Source organism: Crinia signifera, chromosome 3 (genome assembly GCF_055691185.1).
Source record: "Crinia signifera chromosome 3, ASM5569118v1, whole genome shotgun sequence".
Lineage (NCBI taxonomy): Eukaryota > Metazoa > Chordata > Amphibia > Anura > Myobatrachidae > Crinia > Crinia signifera.
In genome coordinates this window covers 200,446,438-200,465,115 of record NC_139219.1, presented here as the reverse complement: position 1 = coordinate 200,465,115, position 18,678 = coordinate 200,446,438, and the positions used below count along the sequence as shown (strand labels likewise).

The 18,678-nt window shown below is 41.6% G+C and overlaps 1 protein-coding gene across 1 annotated transcript in view; it reads left to right on the top strand.

Annotated features, from left to right (window-relative positions):
• LOC146062954 (collagen alpha-1(XIX) chain-like) overlaps positions 1 to 18,678 on the top strand; it is a 266,102-nt gene that overhangs the window by 172,712 nt on the left and 74,712 nt on the right. The window contains exons 9-10 of the mRNA XM_083174964.1: positions 5,059 to 5,121; positions 10,372 to 10,425. Coding sequence (XP_083031090.1) covers positions 5,059 to 5,121; positions 10,372 to 10,425 — 117 coding nt within the window. The remainder of the gene's footprint in view (positions 1 to 5,058; positions 5,122 to 10,371; positions 10,426 to 18,678) is intronic.

Here is an 18,678-nt window from a genome sequence, read left to right as displayed (position 1 = left end):
CAGATGCACCAAGCTTTAAAAAATGATAATATGGAGAGTAATAAACATCCAGACTCCCAACTGTTATTTTTCAAAGCTAATAGTTTGATTTGTGCGCTCTACCCCTAATCTGTGAAAGTGGGTGATAATGGAGGATGTTGGTGGGCTAATATATAAATGAGAGAGCTTTTGGTAGTGGTTTAAGTAAACACTTTATTGATTTATTCACTATGTTCAGAAACACTAACAATCATGTGGTGCAGTAAAACTATAGTCTTTTTGATAAGTTCTGATCAGTGTAAAGGAGCCCATACACGCTTCATTTTGCTGGGCCGGTTTGTACTATTAAAGTACACATTGTATCGGATCGCATGCATTGTGCATGTAATGCGATCCGATCCGATGTGTACCTAGTACAAAAAATATGTGCAGCACATACTTTTTGTACCGTACTATGTGATGCGCGGGGGCGCGCATCGCATAGTACAGAACGGAGCTGGTCCACAATGGAGCGTGTATGGGCTCCTTAACTATAATACACCTGTGAGTCTTAGTTACAGCAATGAAGGTTGCTGTGACTGTTAGAGGACTGTTATAAGGGGTCAATTAACCCATCTCCGGTGGCCTGTTAATGTTCGCAGGGGAACTGAGTAACAGGCAGGTGAGGCGGTCAGGGTCCCGCTTGTGCACAGCGGAGACCACAATCCGAGACGTACGTTTCACCAGAGGCTTTCTCAATCAGAGACTTCCCCTGTAACCCAGCATACTTACCCTGACAGCTCACGGACCGCATTACCTGCACATCTCAGACGCTCCAACCGGCGGCTTACTGCCAATCACATTGCCAGCTTCTACGGCTTAACTGAGACTGTATCCATCTCAGGGCGCACGCAACACGGACTCCCACCTCCAGGTTACTCTTTGCCAGCTCCTGCTGAACACTCAGCGCTTGATCGTGGGACTCCGGCGTCTGGACATCTCCACCTCCAGGTTACTCTTTGTCGGCTCCCGCTGAACACTCAGCGCTTGATCGTGGGACTCCGGCGTCTGGACATCACGGAGACACGCGCTGTAACTGCCGGTGTCTGCATTCAAGGCATCAGCGTTTCTTCTTTTGTCACAGTGCCTTAATTCTGCCTGGGCCCACTACCTAGACCTTCCAACTACCTGCAAAACGGCCGCCTTGGGGTCCACGTTCGTGAGTCTATCAGCCCAAAGTGGCATTATCTGAGTATCTATTATTTAAACTGTCACAGTGTTGCATGTATTTTATGAGAAATTAACTGCTACTCATAATTAAAAAGTGTATTAATACAATTACATGGCTATGCTATAATTTGAGAAATCTAATACACTTACACATGCCTAACTATAAAAAATTTAAAAAATTATACAAAAAATCTATGTTCCTTTTCCACCACCCTTCTCCTTCTCCTATTTTTTCTGGCCCTATTCTCTTTGCACAGTATTTCAGCAGCGATCAGTTGGATCCCAAGTGTCAATTTTTCTGCATGTCATTCATTTGACAACAGGAAAAGACTAACCAGTATGCATACTAATCTTCTTTCCACACCTCACTACCAGGGTGGTATCGCTCAACCTCTGTTCACTACAGTTATCTCTGTACACAGAGGACAGCAGCATACACCAGGGACAAAAGTGAAGGAGTACTTTCTACTAATTACTTGTATCTAATACTCAGGGTTCTCTCATTTTCAGGGGACCCGATACCCGACTCTGCGCTGTCTTTTGTATAACAGAGCCAGGCAGGTTACCCCTTGAAACAGCAGAAACCGCCTTATCTACACTCCAATACCTGTGACGCTCTCGGGGTCCGCTCAACTGTGCATTCACTGACACTTGTCACATGCACAGGCAGCAGCCACTCCCTTAGCAATCAAACTCAGGTATTTCTATCTCTATTTAATCTTATTCTGTTACTTATAAACATTTCGGTGGAATTCATCAGTGATAGTATTGTTATTTACAGGGAGCATTGTTGCAATATATCATCATTTAACATTCATTCATATAACTGAGAACATACATGGTCAGTGGAGGCGCTTTTTGTCTGATAGGATTTTTAGAAATTTATTCTAGTATATTCATATACCGACATTTGTACTTTGAGGTACTTTTCCTCCCATAATCCACAGACACTTAGAAAATTATATTTCACTACTTTCTCTCATATATACTCTTGTAAGTGTTACCTGTTTGTCTTTGTCTTATGTCCTTGTCTGACCCAACTTTAGGGTCAATTTTAACCTGAATAAAGTTTAGTCTTAACAGTGACTATTTTTCTTAGAAGGCTGTGCCCCACCCGAGAGACTTTTTCGATATCCTCTCTTGGATATCCCATTTTTTTGCCTATACTTACCCTACTCCCTGGGAGCACCTCCACAACTATATAACGTGATTCATTTGATTGTGTTGATTGCAGTATGCCTTCTTACCCCCTGTCAAATTAGCCCAGTGCCCTTGGCCTCTCCCCTTTCCCCCCTTTCCCCTTTTTTTGAGACACTCAGATGCACAAGACTTATCACACAACTAAAGCCTCCTCCTCGCCAACAAAGTTGAGCGCACGGAGCTCCGTCTGCAGCGCTCACTCCTGGCAGACAAGATCTCTCGAGATCGCCCAACCCGGAAGTGGCGCTAGCCAGCACTGAAGCTCCGTGGACCAGGAGCTGCCGGAGCTACACACAGCACCCCAGCGAAGACGCAAAGACACAGACAACAATGGACCAAGGGGAAGACGCTCACCACCCCCCCATGCTCACACCAGACTAATTGGCCCTTACTCCGCAACCACCACATGGGAACTGGAACCCAGAGCCAGAGACATTGCTGTCCACTGATATCCTCTGCTTTTGACCCTTTCCCCACTGACCTGCAGATTGTTCCCTCTGCAAACAGATGCAGACTAACCACCGCTAGAGACACACCATTCATACCTGGCGGGGTTAGAGAGCTCTTAAGAGCGAACATTAGCAGGCCACCAGAGATGGGTCAATTGACCCCTGATAACAGTCCTCTAACAGACACAGCAACCTACATTGCTGTGACTAACACTCACATGTGTATTATAGTTACACTGATCAGAACTTATCAAAAACACTGTAGTTTTACTGCACCACATGATTGTTAGTGTTTCTGAACACAGTGAATAAATCAATAAAGTGTTTACAAAAACCACTACCAAAACCTCTCTCATTTATATATTAGCCCACCAATACCCTGTTATCACCCATTTTCACAGATTAGGGGTAGAGCGCAGAAATCAAACTATTAACCCCGAACAATGCACTTAGTGCACAATCTCACAAAACAATTTACTATTTTTCAAACCCAACCTATGGCATAGCAGTTAGGAACTGCTTGTCGGGTGGTTTATACCTCTCCACTTTATCACTTTTTGAAGCTTGGTGCATATGGTCCTAGATGTTTAAACTCAAACATATTCAGTTGAGTTGAATGTCTTTTTTCACCCAAAAGGTATATTACCCCAAGGTTTTTTGATTGCTATTCTGTTTGAGATCCCCACAGTGGTGAATTTCCCACTAGGCACGTGAGGCACTAGTTGATACTATTTTTATATATATATATATATATATATATATATATATATATATATATATATATATATATACACACACTTAACATCGGCACTCACCTTTCCTAGTTTTGGGGTGCCCTATGGCTTGTGACCACATTGTTTAAACAGACATTATAGGGGCTCTGCACACACTAGTATGTGCAGAGCCCCTACAATGTCTATATATATAATTCTGTAACATTTGGGTGTAGAACAAGGGGTGTAGGTCAGACCAGATCACACAGCCATGAATTTGCCAATTATCAATACATTGCACATGTGGATGGCCCGTAGTATGCATGCACAAGGCCATCCTGCAAAGAAAGCCTGCTATTTTTTCTATATGCAAGCTGTTTGCAAAGTGATTGACAGGAAGTAGATGCCTGGGGTGGAAACCAGACGTTTAGTGGGAGTGCTAAGAAAACCACAGGCGTGCCCTGGAAAACACTGGGAGTGTCCAGGAAAGAAGGCTAGGTGTGCCAGAGCCTTTTAGGAGAGGGTGTGTGACGTCAGCCCCAGGTTAGATATGCCCTTTTCCATCACAATACTGAGTAAGTCCCTTGCTACTCTGCACTTGCGATGACTTGTGCCTAAAAATCATTATAAAAATCATTAGATGGTGATGGTTTTTGGACACATCATTACGGCTTCAAATTGATATGTGCCAATCACATCAATTTGCACAGCCAACTCATTAATTCGAAAGGTGGCTTCACTGAACACTGGCTGCTGTAAATTTGCAGCTGTGCAGTCAGGTCTGAATTAGGCCCAATGGATAGCAAATTGTGGTCCTGGAGGTGGTAGTGGGGTCAGGTTGAGGATGCCAGGGGAGGAGGGTCTCCAGGTATCCCCAACGAAGAGGACAGTAATGTGTGAAGGGGGGTGGTCAATAATGTGACTGGATCCCTAGGGTTCTGCCAAAACACTTCAGTTGTGCCCCCATGGTGTCACACTTCCTCAGACATCCCTGTAGCATTGAACTTTCTCAATAGTGCTCAAGAGGGTTTTACCTTTACATCTAATTTTCAAAGAACTTAATTTTGTAGATCACCTACTATATGTACACATATATGCCACTGCATTCATGTTTTCCACTGCCCACTTCTTTAATCAAAATTTAAAACACAGGCTATCGACAACATTAGGACAGTTGGATATTTTAAGTCTCTTTGCTAAATATGTTCCAAACACTCGTTTACATGTGCAGCCCTCCACAGACACCCACATACAGCAAATACAAAGGTCCCTTAAAGATGGCGTTAGCTACCAGGGCCAATCCGTGTAATGTAAAGTTGGGTACATTTCACAATATAGCTATTTGTTTAATAAATAGGCCCAAAAACTCCAGAATGTGGTTTTGCCTCCTTAAGATCAACATAAGTAGAATGAATACACAAAAATTTTGAAATGTGCTTTTTTCTTGTTTTGTTTAATCCAAACTATGTACTGTAATTATCTTTTGTATTTTGTTACTTCTCATATAGGGTGAAGCAGGATTACCAGGATCCACAGGTTTGCCAGGGGGAAAGGGAGAACAAGGTGTACAGGCAAGCATATCTTTTCTTGGTTTATTTAAAAAAAAAAAAAATATGGTAAAATAACACTGTTTGGCTTATTGTTAAGCAGTGGCAGATTTTACCTACAGACTGCAGGAATGCAGCCTCCCCAGTGAAATCTGACACCTTCCTCAGCCTAAAGGTACCCATACACTAGTAAGATTTATCTTCAGATCTGGCTGGTTGGAACAAAAACATGCTTATGGATGAGTGACAGTTTGTCAGTTTTTCCAGCATTTCCAAGCAAATGGTCAACTGCCGTTTGCTCTCATCCATAACCATGTTTTTGTTCCAACCAGCCAGATCTAAAGATAAATCTGCAAATGTATGGCCACCTTAAGTGAAGCCAGATGCATTCTGTGGTTTCACAATGACTGGCAGCGACTTCCTATTGGATATCCTACCTGCCAGTCACCATTGGGAGGAGTTTCCTCCCTCTGGGACTGTGAATCCAGTTTGCGATAGGCAGAGAACTAACTTCCGGCAGGAAGACACTCCCTGCCTTACCGTGCAGGTCTAGCTGGTTTCTATGGGATGCAGTCGATGCAGCCCATAGAAGCTGGGGAATACGCATGCACAGTACCGTTGCCGATACTGCACATGCGCTGGGCCCATCTCCTATTAACTAGGGGTGGAGACTTGGTAGTGTGGCTAGTTGCTACCCCATGCTATGCCCAGGAAGAAGCTGTTGCTGTTTTTATGTAAAAAGTTGCAGGTAACCAACAGAATGAGGAAAATTGGTATAACATTATTTTGATGAAATTACTGTATAAATGTCCTGGTCTTATCAGAGCAGTATGGGTAGTATGAGAATATAGGAATCACACTGGTCCTGGTGCTCCCCCCATTTCAGTACAGTATGTTCAGTTTTAACTACATTACCAGTGTTTATGAAATGTAACTGCATAATTAGGTATTTTTTATTGTCAAAATATTTTTTTTTTATTAATTTCTAACTCATTAGTTGGGCCTGCATGTATGGGGATTGTACAAAGCTTATGCACATACAGAAGCATGTATTTTGTGATTACTTAAAATAGTGTAAGTAATTGCTGTCAGCTATTTTCTGGTAGATGGTTTGATCTCAAAGGAGCTTTTAAAATTCCCAATGCAGGCTACTTCACTCAGGTTATGTGTAGTATGTATGGCAGGTTATGTGTAGTATGTATGGACTTACTTCTATAGACTTTACTACTATTGCATAGCACCTAAAGAATGTAACATATCCAATTCATTGGATAAAGACATGCCGCTCTTTGTGGAAAGCCTTGCATGGTGTGTTTTATTAACCTTATGGAATAGAAACATTTGCAAACTAAAAGATGATTTAGTACTTTGACAGGTGACAGTCATTTACTTAATACATAGGTGTCAGGGAGGAATCTGACAACACATAAAATGTATTTGTGAAACTGCTTTGATAAAAGGTCAACTAGATGTTTTAAATATTCTTATGATGGCATTAAAAGGCTGATTGGTTCATTTGTTATGTAGCTGTGACCGGCAAAAGATCACATCACACACAGTGGATATTACATATTTATATCTATGCATTCTACAATAACATAGGGGATCAATCGCAATCTGTATCCAGTGGCAAACACAGTATTTTTAGAGGGGGGGTTTCCAAATGTAATCCAAAAACTCCAACTGGAGTAAGTATGGGAGTCTGGGAGAGTAGTAACAGCCCCAAAAATTAGTCTTTTTATATACTGGATACTGGAATACAGTATTGATATTTAACAGTACAGATGGTCTATAGTATAGGCTGTTTCAAACATTTAAATAAGATAAGAGGTCTGGAAAAGGTTAAACATATCATAATAAATACACAAACATAATACAAGTACTGCTCTTTCTAAGATCACAATCGCCCACTTCATGGTAAGGCTCCTGTCTCATCCTCCTGGCAGCTACTCTCTGGTCCATTGCGATGTTTCAGGGACCAGATCCACTTATACAGTATATGCGGTAGAAGAAGCTAGTACACTGGGCATGTGCAGTAGCTCCACTCTGTCCCCTACACTGCATGATGTCGTGCCAGCTCTATTGATTGAAACCCCCCCCCTGCGTTTGCCTATGGTATCCTTACAAAAGTTGCAGAAGAAATGTTGTGATTTTTTTGTTGAAAATAAGAATAGTCCTAAAGGGAGACATCTTTATCGCGAAATAAAGGGCAGAACACTGCAATTAGGGGCACCCTCTAACTTCTGGGCCCCATAAACGCTGTACTCCCTACAACACTAGTAGTTCCACACTGATAAAATCTATAGAGTATAAAATCTAATTTGAAGTCACAGCATTGTGGGTGGCTTTGAGCCATCTGTAAAATAAAAGCGGGAAACAAGTGTGATTTGCACCTTGTCATCTTGTCTAATTGCTTAGTTTTTTACTTCCATCCTAACCTACTGTAGTTTATTTTTGGATAAACAACCATTTAGTTGTCTTGTAGTTAAAGTTAAGGTTATTGCATAATACATTTGTGTCATATGCTGTCTGTAAAAGAAGATACAGGGTTGGACTGGCTCACAGGGGTACAGAGTACTGCATGAGGGCCTGTTTAATATTCTAGGGATCAGGTTCCAGACTGTGCATTTTAATTCTGTATTATACATGTTACCTTACTGCACAGGACTATGGTCTTCAATGCATTGCTCTTATTACCCTGGTACAGTACATTATCATTCATGCACTAGCAGAATTTACTATACATATTTATCAAGGGGCCCAGACCATGCACTCTCTAATGTTAGCCAAGCCTCTTTGGAGACTGGCCACAACCCTAAACATGACCTCCTACCACTGCATCCCCCTTGTGGGCTTCTTATGCCTAAGTCCAACACTGAGTAGATATACTGTACAAGTGCAAATCCAAATCATACTCCTGATTTCATGTGACTACTGTATGTATGTAAGAGATCATACTGTATATTGTCAGAGTCTACAAAAATGAATAATAACAAAGGCTGTTGCCACCCCCAAATGTCAGCAGGCTGTCAATCACTGACAATTGCTGCCTTCCTGCTTCTGATGTCACAGGACCCATTCACGCACATGCAGAACGGGTCCTGCACATGATTAAAGAACCAAATATATGTAATTTGTGTATAATATGACATTGCAGGTGAAGCTGCACTTGAATGGCTGCTATGTAATCTTTAGTCACTGTGGTGTAACTACAAATTTTGCTCCCCCCAGCCAAAATATCATCTGGTGCCCACCCCCCCACCAAAATATCGACTGACGATGCCCCCGCAGGTTGACCGTGGGTGAGCTCTTCTTGGCGAGCACCGGGAGACTGTCTGCAGTGCACAGTGTACCTTGTGACAGTAATGGTGCTCGGAGCTCATGCGCCGCTGGAGCCTCCCTGCTTCTGACCTGACGCCTGAGGCTGCTTTTTCCACTGATGAGCACCGCTGGTGCCTGTGACCCTGCTGGATGGGAGGTTGGTGGTGGGTGGGCGGCTCTAGTGGATGCTAGGAGACTGTCTGTGGTGCACAGTGCGCCCTGTGCCGCTGGAGCCACCCTCCTGCTTCTTTGCCTGATGAGCACCGGCGGCATCTGCGACAGACCCCGCTGGCACGCACTCCCCCAAGCAGCCGCGGGGTCTGCTGCACGGTAGCTACACCACTGATAAGTCAGCACAAATTAATGACCTTCCATAAATAGAGAACATGAAATAAAGGACTATGCTATTAGACAACATGAAAAAGTGAAAGTTACACTTGTTTCCCTTCTTCATTTTATTTGTTATTGTTTGCCACCCATGACCTTCTGACTCTATTTTGTTATAATGTAAAGTAAGATCCTCTAATGATACCAGTAGGTAAGGTACTATAACCTCGTTCACCGCTTTCCACAGCCTAATGTATTCACTGCTTCTACTGGGCATTTGTAAGCATGCTTTGTACAGTCTCTGACTGCACTTGTGTTTTCTTGTTAACAACACAAGTGCAAAAGTAGTCAGAAAAGTCAGCTTTCCTTCTGTCAAATGATCAAGGGAGGTTGCAAGGTACAAAGGTCAGCAATAATAATTCAAAATATGTCATGTCGCACACATTAGAAAACAATACTTATAATAGGCATCTAAATGATGCCAGACCTAGAGTTATTGACAGATCCAAATCACAAATTGATGCATACTAAACATTTGCCTTATGGGCCAGTTGCTGCTGTCTTATTTGTTTTAATTGTTACTGATGTTTACTTTGTAAGAGACCACTGCTGCTTGCTGCATGCCCTAACCTTAGTGCCTAGTTTAACCATATGTTTTTTCCTGCTTATTTTGCATAACCTCCAATGTATAAAACCAGGAGTGAGTTTACCAATGAACACATTAGGGACCTTATTCTGATTGACTCGCAAGGCTGCGATATTTGCACGCCTGTGAATGGATGATTTACATAATCGTCCATTCGCAGGCATGGACAAATCATTTGATGGTCAGCGACCATCGAATGATATCTCCGATGCTTGCAGTTCAGAGACACCTATATGGTGTCTCTAAACTGCGGGCACTGACAGGCAAGGTAGCTGACATCCGGTGATGTCAGCGGCCCGCCCGCCACACCCGCATCACGGCCTCATTAGCATGAGAATGCCCAGTGTTCTCATGGGAACACCCATGAAATGCTGGGCATTGCTATATACTAATGGGGCTGCGCAGCACCACCGTCCTTCTCCACCCCCTTCCACTGTGTAGGTTGCGTGCACACGGCAAAAAGAGTGTTTGCCGTGGGTGCATGCACCTTGCGTTTGAGCATGCGCAGATGCACACCATTGGTCCTCCGTGCGAATCAATTACAATAAGGTATTTGGTTCTTTCGAAAGAGGGGCTACCCTACATGAAGGCCACTACTAACCTAGCTGTAGGGGTATACCCACTGTTCCTTAATACAACTCCAATTAATTTTGCTTTTCTGGTGCAGTGATACCAGTGTGATTAATCTACTATTCCCTTCAAGTTCCTACACTTTGATTTTAATTGGATGCTAAAGCACAGCCTTGGCCACACATCTTTATTACAGCTGGAAGTCACTTGAGACATTTATCATTTCCAAAAGTGAAAACAAATTAGCATAGATGTAACACACTGTTGTTAACATTCCAGTGGTTACCTTCACTCTCAAATCCTTTACTTGTTCCTTGCTTCATGTGAAGACAGCTAACAATAATCTTCTGGATGGAATGTACTATTTATCACAATAGTTTTTTTGTAAATATCTTTTATTGTATTTGCAGGGTGAAAAAGGAAGCAAAGGGGAAAATGGCGTTCCAGGAGAAAGTGGGGAAAAGGTAACCATTAATACGCTTTTAACTGGCTTTTGTAACAATATATTTCTAAACAGTTCATGTTCCTGAATGTTTAAAGAACATATAAAACATGACTTGCTTTAGTGACTGTATTTCTTAATGCATGTAAAAGTTTTCTTTTCTTTGTTACAAATATTGGCAGCATCACATAATGCATTTTCTTTAAAATAAAAACAAAAAGTAAAATATTATAGGTAGCTGCAAGGCCATAATGACAATGGGGCGGATAGAGCTACGGGTCCAGGCCTCCACACAGAAATAGGTCCAGCATCATGGCATCATTATAATGAGCAGCTATATACAACTGATGTTTTTGACAATGTTGCTTATGATGTGTATACACCAACATAGCACTGGTTGCAACCACATAGCAGTGACCACACACACACAACACATCACAGCTTGTTCACTTCTCACAATAGGCCCTTGAACATTTTAGCTCCCTGCCCATATGGCCCAAATCACTTCAGTGGTATGCCGAGACATTTTCTGGGCTCAGCAGGGCTGCCGCAGTGCGCCAGTGGTGCCTGCAGCTGTGCACCACTGGCGCATCACCTCTCCAGGCACCCCCCCACAGTGGTAGCTCCCCCCTCCCCTTCTGTCGCTCCACCTTGCCCCTCCACTCCAGTGATAGTACACCAGAGCTCACCTGCTGATGCCCCTGCCACCATTAGTTGCAGTGAGCAGGCGGCAGGCTCGGGGGGACTCGAGATCACATGCGAGTTCGGGCGCCTGAGTCCTCTGAGCTGCTCCGAACATCCTCGAGCCTGCCACCTGCTCACTGTCTGCTGTGAATGGTTGTTGGGGCAGCGACAGTAGAGCTCCGGAGTACGATCGCTGGAGCGGAGATGAGGGGGGGTGAACGATGGGGGGGTTGCCCTACATTCTGTGGTGGGTTTTGCTGGGGCAGGAAAAACCTGCCCTTGTAGGTTTGTCCTGCCCCAGCAAAACCCACCACTCAAGGGATGAATCTGGCCTTCGGTAGCTGCATCATGTCCTCAGAATGTTTGGTTATAAAGTCCATTTGTAAATACAGTGCTAACATTTCCCTGGAAACACAAGAGATAAGTGCATCTTTATATGCCTAAAAACCACCCGCATTTAATACATAACTTTCTCCCACACCAGAGCACTAATAGTTTCATCTTAATCTGCCTAGTCCTAAAGAATTTAGATGCAAATGCTGTTTATTGTATTAGGGAACAGGATTGGACATGCAAACATTCAACTTGGAAACAAATTGGATGTATGCAGTATGTTAAAGTTTTAAATGACTCTTAAAGCCGTCCACCCCTGGGAACATCGATTAGAAGGGCAAAAATCGCTCAGTGTGTATGTCATGGGTCCTCAAACTGCGGCCCTCCAAATGTGGTGAAACTACAAATCCCAGCATGCCTTGCCACAGTTTTCCTATAAGGGAGTGTTAAAACTGTGGCAAGGCATGCTGGGAATTGTAGTTTCACAACATCTGGAGGGCCGCAGTTTGAGGACCCATGGTGTATGTACTGAGCAATTTTCCCCATCATCGCTGTGCATACAAGTTGGGCAAAAATGCCAAGTGTGTATGCACCTTTAGATTACTACTATTGTAGTAAGGGGAGGATGTCAACACAGTAGCTGACCTGGGGCATGGCTGATATCGTTAAGGGGCATGTGAACAATATTGTGCATATACATGGAGCAATATCATTATCAATAGAATTCAGTGACATCAACAGGACCCTGCTGAACAGACAGCTTGTTGGCCCCATAGCCAAAATTGACCTGCATGTTCAGCTTACAGATCGGAGTGGATAATGATGCACGGTACCTCACATCATTTACGATATTGAGCCTGCACATGATCCTCAGAAGGAACCTTCTGTGCCATGTTCTTTAAAAAAAATTGGGTAGTGTGTTTGGGGTTTTTCCAGTATCACCCATTCATTTCATGGCAGAAGGTTAATGAAGCTGTTGTGTGTAGCTCACTGAAACATGCTCTTGTTATTGTAAACATTTTATTTCCACATATGAAACAAGCACTTTGTTCTACAATTAGTTTTCCATAAAATGAGCATGCCTAAGTCATATCATCATTTCACAAAAGCATTTTTTATTAAGACTTTCAAAATGGAGAGCCCTGGGGTATGTCTGGATTTAATAGAATACTTCATGGAAGTCTGTTTTCTGATCCTATTTCTTTGTACCTCGTGTTTTCATCCTGTATACTCCCTTTGTTAAGGATCCTGGCACGGACATTATTTCTCACACAGCCAAAGCATGGCACTGATTGTTGAGGCACAGTATACACCATTGCTGACAATGTAGCTGCAGAAAAGTATTTATGGGAAAGACCTGGCTTCCATCAAGCCAGCAAATTGTGTGAAGTTGTTCCAGTGGGCATATAAACACTCCACATGTTTTATTTAGAATGGAATTATTTTTTACATAACACTATGCAGTGCGACAATAATACGAAATCAAAAGCCCTCTGTGTGTTTACCTAGGGATTATCCTACTGGAAAATATCAGAGGATTGTACAGAGTTCATACCTTCTTGCTTTTAAATTCATATAGTTAACATAGATAAAAACTTACATTTTACAAACATGAATTAACAGTTTGCAACCTGTGCAATAGTTTCTAGTTTGCATAGTTTATTTTCAAAACACACACATTAACTATCCATCTATCTACAGTATGTATATATATATATATATATAGATATATATATATAGATATATATATATATATATATCTATATATATATATATATACCAGCAAGCCCGTTTGGAGCAAATGTTTATAAATCTAGTATGCTACCTTGGTATTGCCTCTGTGCTTGTGTCTGTGTGTGAAAGAGAGTGATGTAGTTTTACTCGCTGCCAGCAGTGTTTCTGGGACACGCTATATATAATGTCTCTAAGATACGACATTTACTGGCATTGTTACTTTTTCAAAGATCAGACCACGCGCATAGTCTTTCCAGCTACGTTTCAGGGGTTTATTCCAGTCCTCAGGCTATACATACATTTTCATGTGCTGTATGTATAGCCTGAGGATGGGAATCAATCCCCGAAACATTGCTGTAAAGACTATGCATGTGGTCTGATCTTTGAAAAAGTAACAATGCCAGTAAATGGCGTATTTTAGACATTTTGGGTGACATTTAATGAGATGCGAAAATTAGATTTATGCAATTTTTTCTGGCAAAAACTTCCGAAATCACACGTTTTTTCCGAATTCGCATATTTAATGAGATGTGAAATCTCACATTCTGAAGGTGCAATTTTTAGTAACTCCGGAACTTGCATCCAGATGTCTTCCCATTATAAAGTATAAAAATCGCATTTAATGAGTGTGAAAACGGGAAAATATTACTAAAAATTGCCACACATGCAGACCACGTTCTGACAGGCGAATTTGCCAGAACCATGCACAGATCATTAAGATCTGTGCATGGTCCTGTCTTAAAAACTGTGTAAAAGTAATTTTTTTTAAAAAAATGGCGTGAGGTCCCCCCTCCTGAGCATAACCTGCCTCGGGCTGCTGAGCCAGACCTGGTTCCAAAAATACGGGGGACAAAAAATCTGGGGGTCCCCCATATTTTGAAACCAGCACTGGGCTCCAACAGCCCGCGGTGTCATGCCACAGCAGGGGGACACTTTTTACATAAGGTCCCCCGGCCGTACCATGAGCACCGTGGCTGGTCAGCCTTGGACGGGGTACCTGGGGGAGTGGGGTCCCCTCCAGGCTTCACCCGTCCAGGGCTGAAGCCGGGGACTGTCACCGGCGTCCCTGACCATTGATAGTGTAAAATCATATATACATAACATTGCTTTATTCAGGTGAACTACAAGTGCCAGCAGGCCTCCCCCCGCATGCTGGGACTTGGCGAACCCCAAGTCCCAGCATGCGGGGCATTAATGGACCCGCTGGAAGTTGTAGTCCACCTGTAAAAAGAATGTTAAAATAAAACACACATACACACAGAAAAGTAGAACTTTATCACACACACACACACACACCTCAATTTTACACCAATATTCTTACCAACCGAGGGTCCAGCGCTGCCCTCCCTCCTCCAGAGCCAGCTCACCCCGCACTGACAGCGGGTGAGCCGGGTTCCTCTGGCGCTGATCACAGCTTCCCTAGTGCTGTCCCATCGCTATAGAGGCTGCTAGCGTGGTTGGTAGATGCATCTCCATGGAGATGCATAGCTCAGCCCTGATTGGCTGAGCTATGCGTCTCCACGTGATCAGCACCGGAGGAAGCCGGCTCACCCCACTGTCAGTTCCTCTGGAGGAGGGAGGGCAGGAGGGCAGTGCTGGACCCTGGGTTGGTAAGTATATTGGTGTAAAATTGAGAATTTTGGTTTTGCCTCTCGAGAAAGGGGTGTATTCCCCGAAACGAGCTGTTGAGGCTCCAATAAACCCCTTTATGCTGCAGTGACGGGCTATTTTCTGGTTCCTGTGTGGAGTGGGAGACCTAGTTTCTCTCTCTATCTCTCTCTCTCTCTCTCTCTCTATATATATATATATATATATATATATATATATATATATATATATATATATATATATGTATATATACACACACATGGTTTTATTTATATATATACTGTATATATTTATATATATATATTTGTATATATATTTATATATATATATATATATATATATATATATATATCTGTATATATATATATATATATATATATATATATATATATATATATATATATATACCAACCAAAAGGAAATTGGATACAAATTATATCATTCTGAAAACTCTAAAACATAGACTTCTTATTTAAATGTAATCTTTGTTACATACTGAAAAGAAACGGTGCATAAGCAATTGGTTTAGAGAGAGGCAATGTGCATTGTTTCCACAGAACTATCTAAATCTACAGCTGTGTGATGCCTTGGGATGAAGGATTACAGTGCAAATCCTGAGGCATCTCTCTAAATTTTCTGGACTTTTCAATGTTGTCAAAGCCATAAATTAAGAAAAAAAGCTGAGGCTGAATTTTGCTTTTTTTTTTGCAATAAAAGTTATAATCTTTCTAACTGGCCCCTGGAATTTTAATAACGACATCTTGTATAATTCTAATCTTATTAACAGGAATTGAATAAGCACGCACATCCAGACCCCCTTCAACAGCATGATGTGTGACATACTTTCTCTCCTTCCCTTGCAATTGTAACACAGTCCTAACAAATCCTTCAGAATCAGGACTGCCAAAAATATCATGGCAGTTGGCATATTGTGTCCCTTACTACTGTATGCAACTACTGGTGTCTTTAGAATTATTTCTGCTTTATGGATCTTTGGATGTTGGGAATCTGCCTGGAAAAATGTAGTTACTTAACTCTTTTTTCCCCCGATCATTATGATTCATAACTTAAGTATGCTCTGAATGGAATAAAACTGTACAATATCAAACTACATATTGCTGTATATACTCGAGTATAAGTAGACCCGAATATAAGCCGAGGCACCTAATTTCACAACAAAAAACTGGAAAAACTTATTGACTCAAGTGGGACCCTCACTCGAGTATAAGCCGAGAGCATAAAAAATGTTCTGAAAAAGTAGGCTTATACTCGAGTATATATGGTACTTTATAGTTGATATTGAGCAGGTGTTCATGTCATTTCCTGTAAAAAGATTCATTAGGGCTAATTCATACACCAACATTTTATTTGATTAAATATTACATTTTTACTACATTTTTTAAATTCTAAATGTTTTTATAAATTCCATAAAAAATATGCTAAATATGCTAAATATGCCCCAGATTTCTCACCTATTAGAACATGTAGTTCTGCATTCCACCACTGTCCATGGTGCTGAGTGACAGGGGCATGAAGAATAATGGCATGTGTTTCTTTAATATGAACAAAAAAAATTAAGATTAGAACATCAGGAGCATTGAGAACTATTCAATACCACGTTAGTTGCAATTGTCTTAGTTGTGTATTATAGCTGCATCTAATTTTATCAAATGAAACAACACATTTTTATTTTCTATTATTTATTTTTTGCATAACAGTGGATTATAGGTGGTTAGGTGGTTTATGTGGTTTCATTTGACACAATATGCAACACAGTAAAATGTTGTGAAAGTGTGCTGTAAAGTGAGATCTTGTATGATTTTAGAGATTTTCAGCATAACCTACTGTATAAAAAATCAAAAAGAACAGTATCTACTCGTGCAGTTAACACTATGAGGTTACTTTACTACACACTGTGTTAATTTGAGCTTGCAAACATGGTTGTATTTTTCAGCTCAGTAAATTTCTAAACACAAAACATGACAGTGTTTTTGCTCAAACAGAACTTAAAAATACGGTAAAGCAGACAAACACAAACTACTGTAACAGAACCTCTGGCTCCACTGCTGCTGGTTTTAAAAATACCGGGGACCCCTACATCCTACATTGGCAAGGAATTAATGCTACTGTCTGGGGTTGTATTTATATTGGTTCCTGTGGCTATTGCGTTGACATTCAAACTAGTCAGCCCTAACTGGGGTCCCTTGGGGGAGTGGGCACCTCCAAAAAATGCATAAGTTCATAGCATTTCAGTGCAAAAATAAGAATTAATATTGTGTTTTACTTTGGTTAATACATGTCCATGCAAGCAAACCCCACATGATGGTACTTGGAGAACCAAAAGTACCGCATGCAGGACATTAAAGCAACTACTAGTACCTGTAGTCCAACCAGTAAAACAAATAGTAGAATAAAGATAGTATGCAGACGCCATACAAAGTACAACTTTTCTCCATTAGTAATCCATATGCAACTTATATAAAAAAAAAATCTTACCTATTTACTGTGTAGATCAATCATCTTCAGTCAATGTATACATACCAGGGGTAAAAAATATAAACCAATTGCTCAGTACTTTGTTGGTGCACCTTTGGCAGCAATTACATCATCAAGTCTTTTTGAATATGATGCTACAAGCTTGGCACACCTATCTTTAGGCAGCACCTTTCAAGTTCCATCAGGATGGATAGTAAGCGTCGTGGCACAGCCATTTTCAGATCTCTCCAGAGATGTGCAATCAAAGTCAAATCTGCGCTCTGTCCGGGGCACTCAAGGACATTCACAGAATTGTCCTGAAGTCACTACTTTGCTATCTTGGATGCGTGCTTAGGGTTGTTGTCCTGCTGAAAGATGAACCATTGTCTGACTAGCCTCCCAGCTCCTGCTGCTGAAAAACATCCCCACAGCATGATGCTGCTACCACCATGCTTCACTGTGGCGATGGTATTGGCCTGGTGATGAGTGGTTCATGGTTTCCTCCAAACATGACGCCTGGCATTTCACACCAAAGAGTTTAATCTTTGTCTCATCAGACCAGATCATTTAGTCTTTCATGGTCTGAGAGTCCTTCAGATTCATTTTGGCAAACATCAGGTGGGCTGCCATGTGCTTTGATGGTTGATACGTATGTGCTCATTCAAAGCAGTAGATATTTTTCTGTACCCTTCTCCAGATTTGTGCCTTGAGACAATCCTGTCTTGGAGGTCTACAGACAATTCCTTTGACTTTGTGCTGGGTTTGTGCTCTGACATGCACTGTCAAGTGTGAGTCAGTATATAGACAAGTGAATTTACCATAGGTGGACTCCAAATAAGCTTTAGCAACATTTCAAGGATGATCAGTGGAAACAGGATGCACCTGAGCTCAATGGGGTATTGTGTGTAGAATTTTGAGGGAACAAATTAATTTATTCCATTTTGGAAAAAGGCTTTAAGATAACAAAATGTGGAAAAAGTTAAGCACTGTACTGTAAATACTTTCCGGATGCACTGTAGAAACCCACAGGTCACATAGCCTGTACATTTGTTCTTCCTGGGTTTCTTAGTTAGGAAATGAGCCCCCTGGGGTTTCTTAAATGAAGTTATATCTGTATAGTGTCCCTAATGTTCCTTTCCTGTCGGTAACAAGGCATCAGGTGGCAGTTATTCAAAGATGGAATATCCTGGTCCCCTTGAATGATTGGACAGAAATGTTTGGCTGTCTGCTTGATAGTAGTACTCACGTGGAGTATGTGTTGATAAAGGGAATCATATGATCCTTATAGGTTTTACTCCTACTGATCATAGTAGACTCTTCACATTGCCAATGCTTTTACTTTAGCTTGTCTCAGTGACTTTAAAGTGTTCTTGAGGTATGTACTTTGTGATTGCACCATCTGCTGTGGATAGTGATAGAGATTCTGAGAAATGGAGTACTA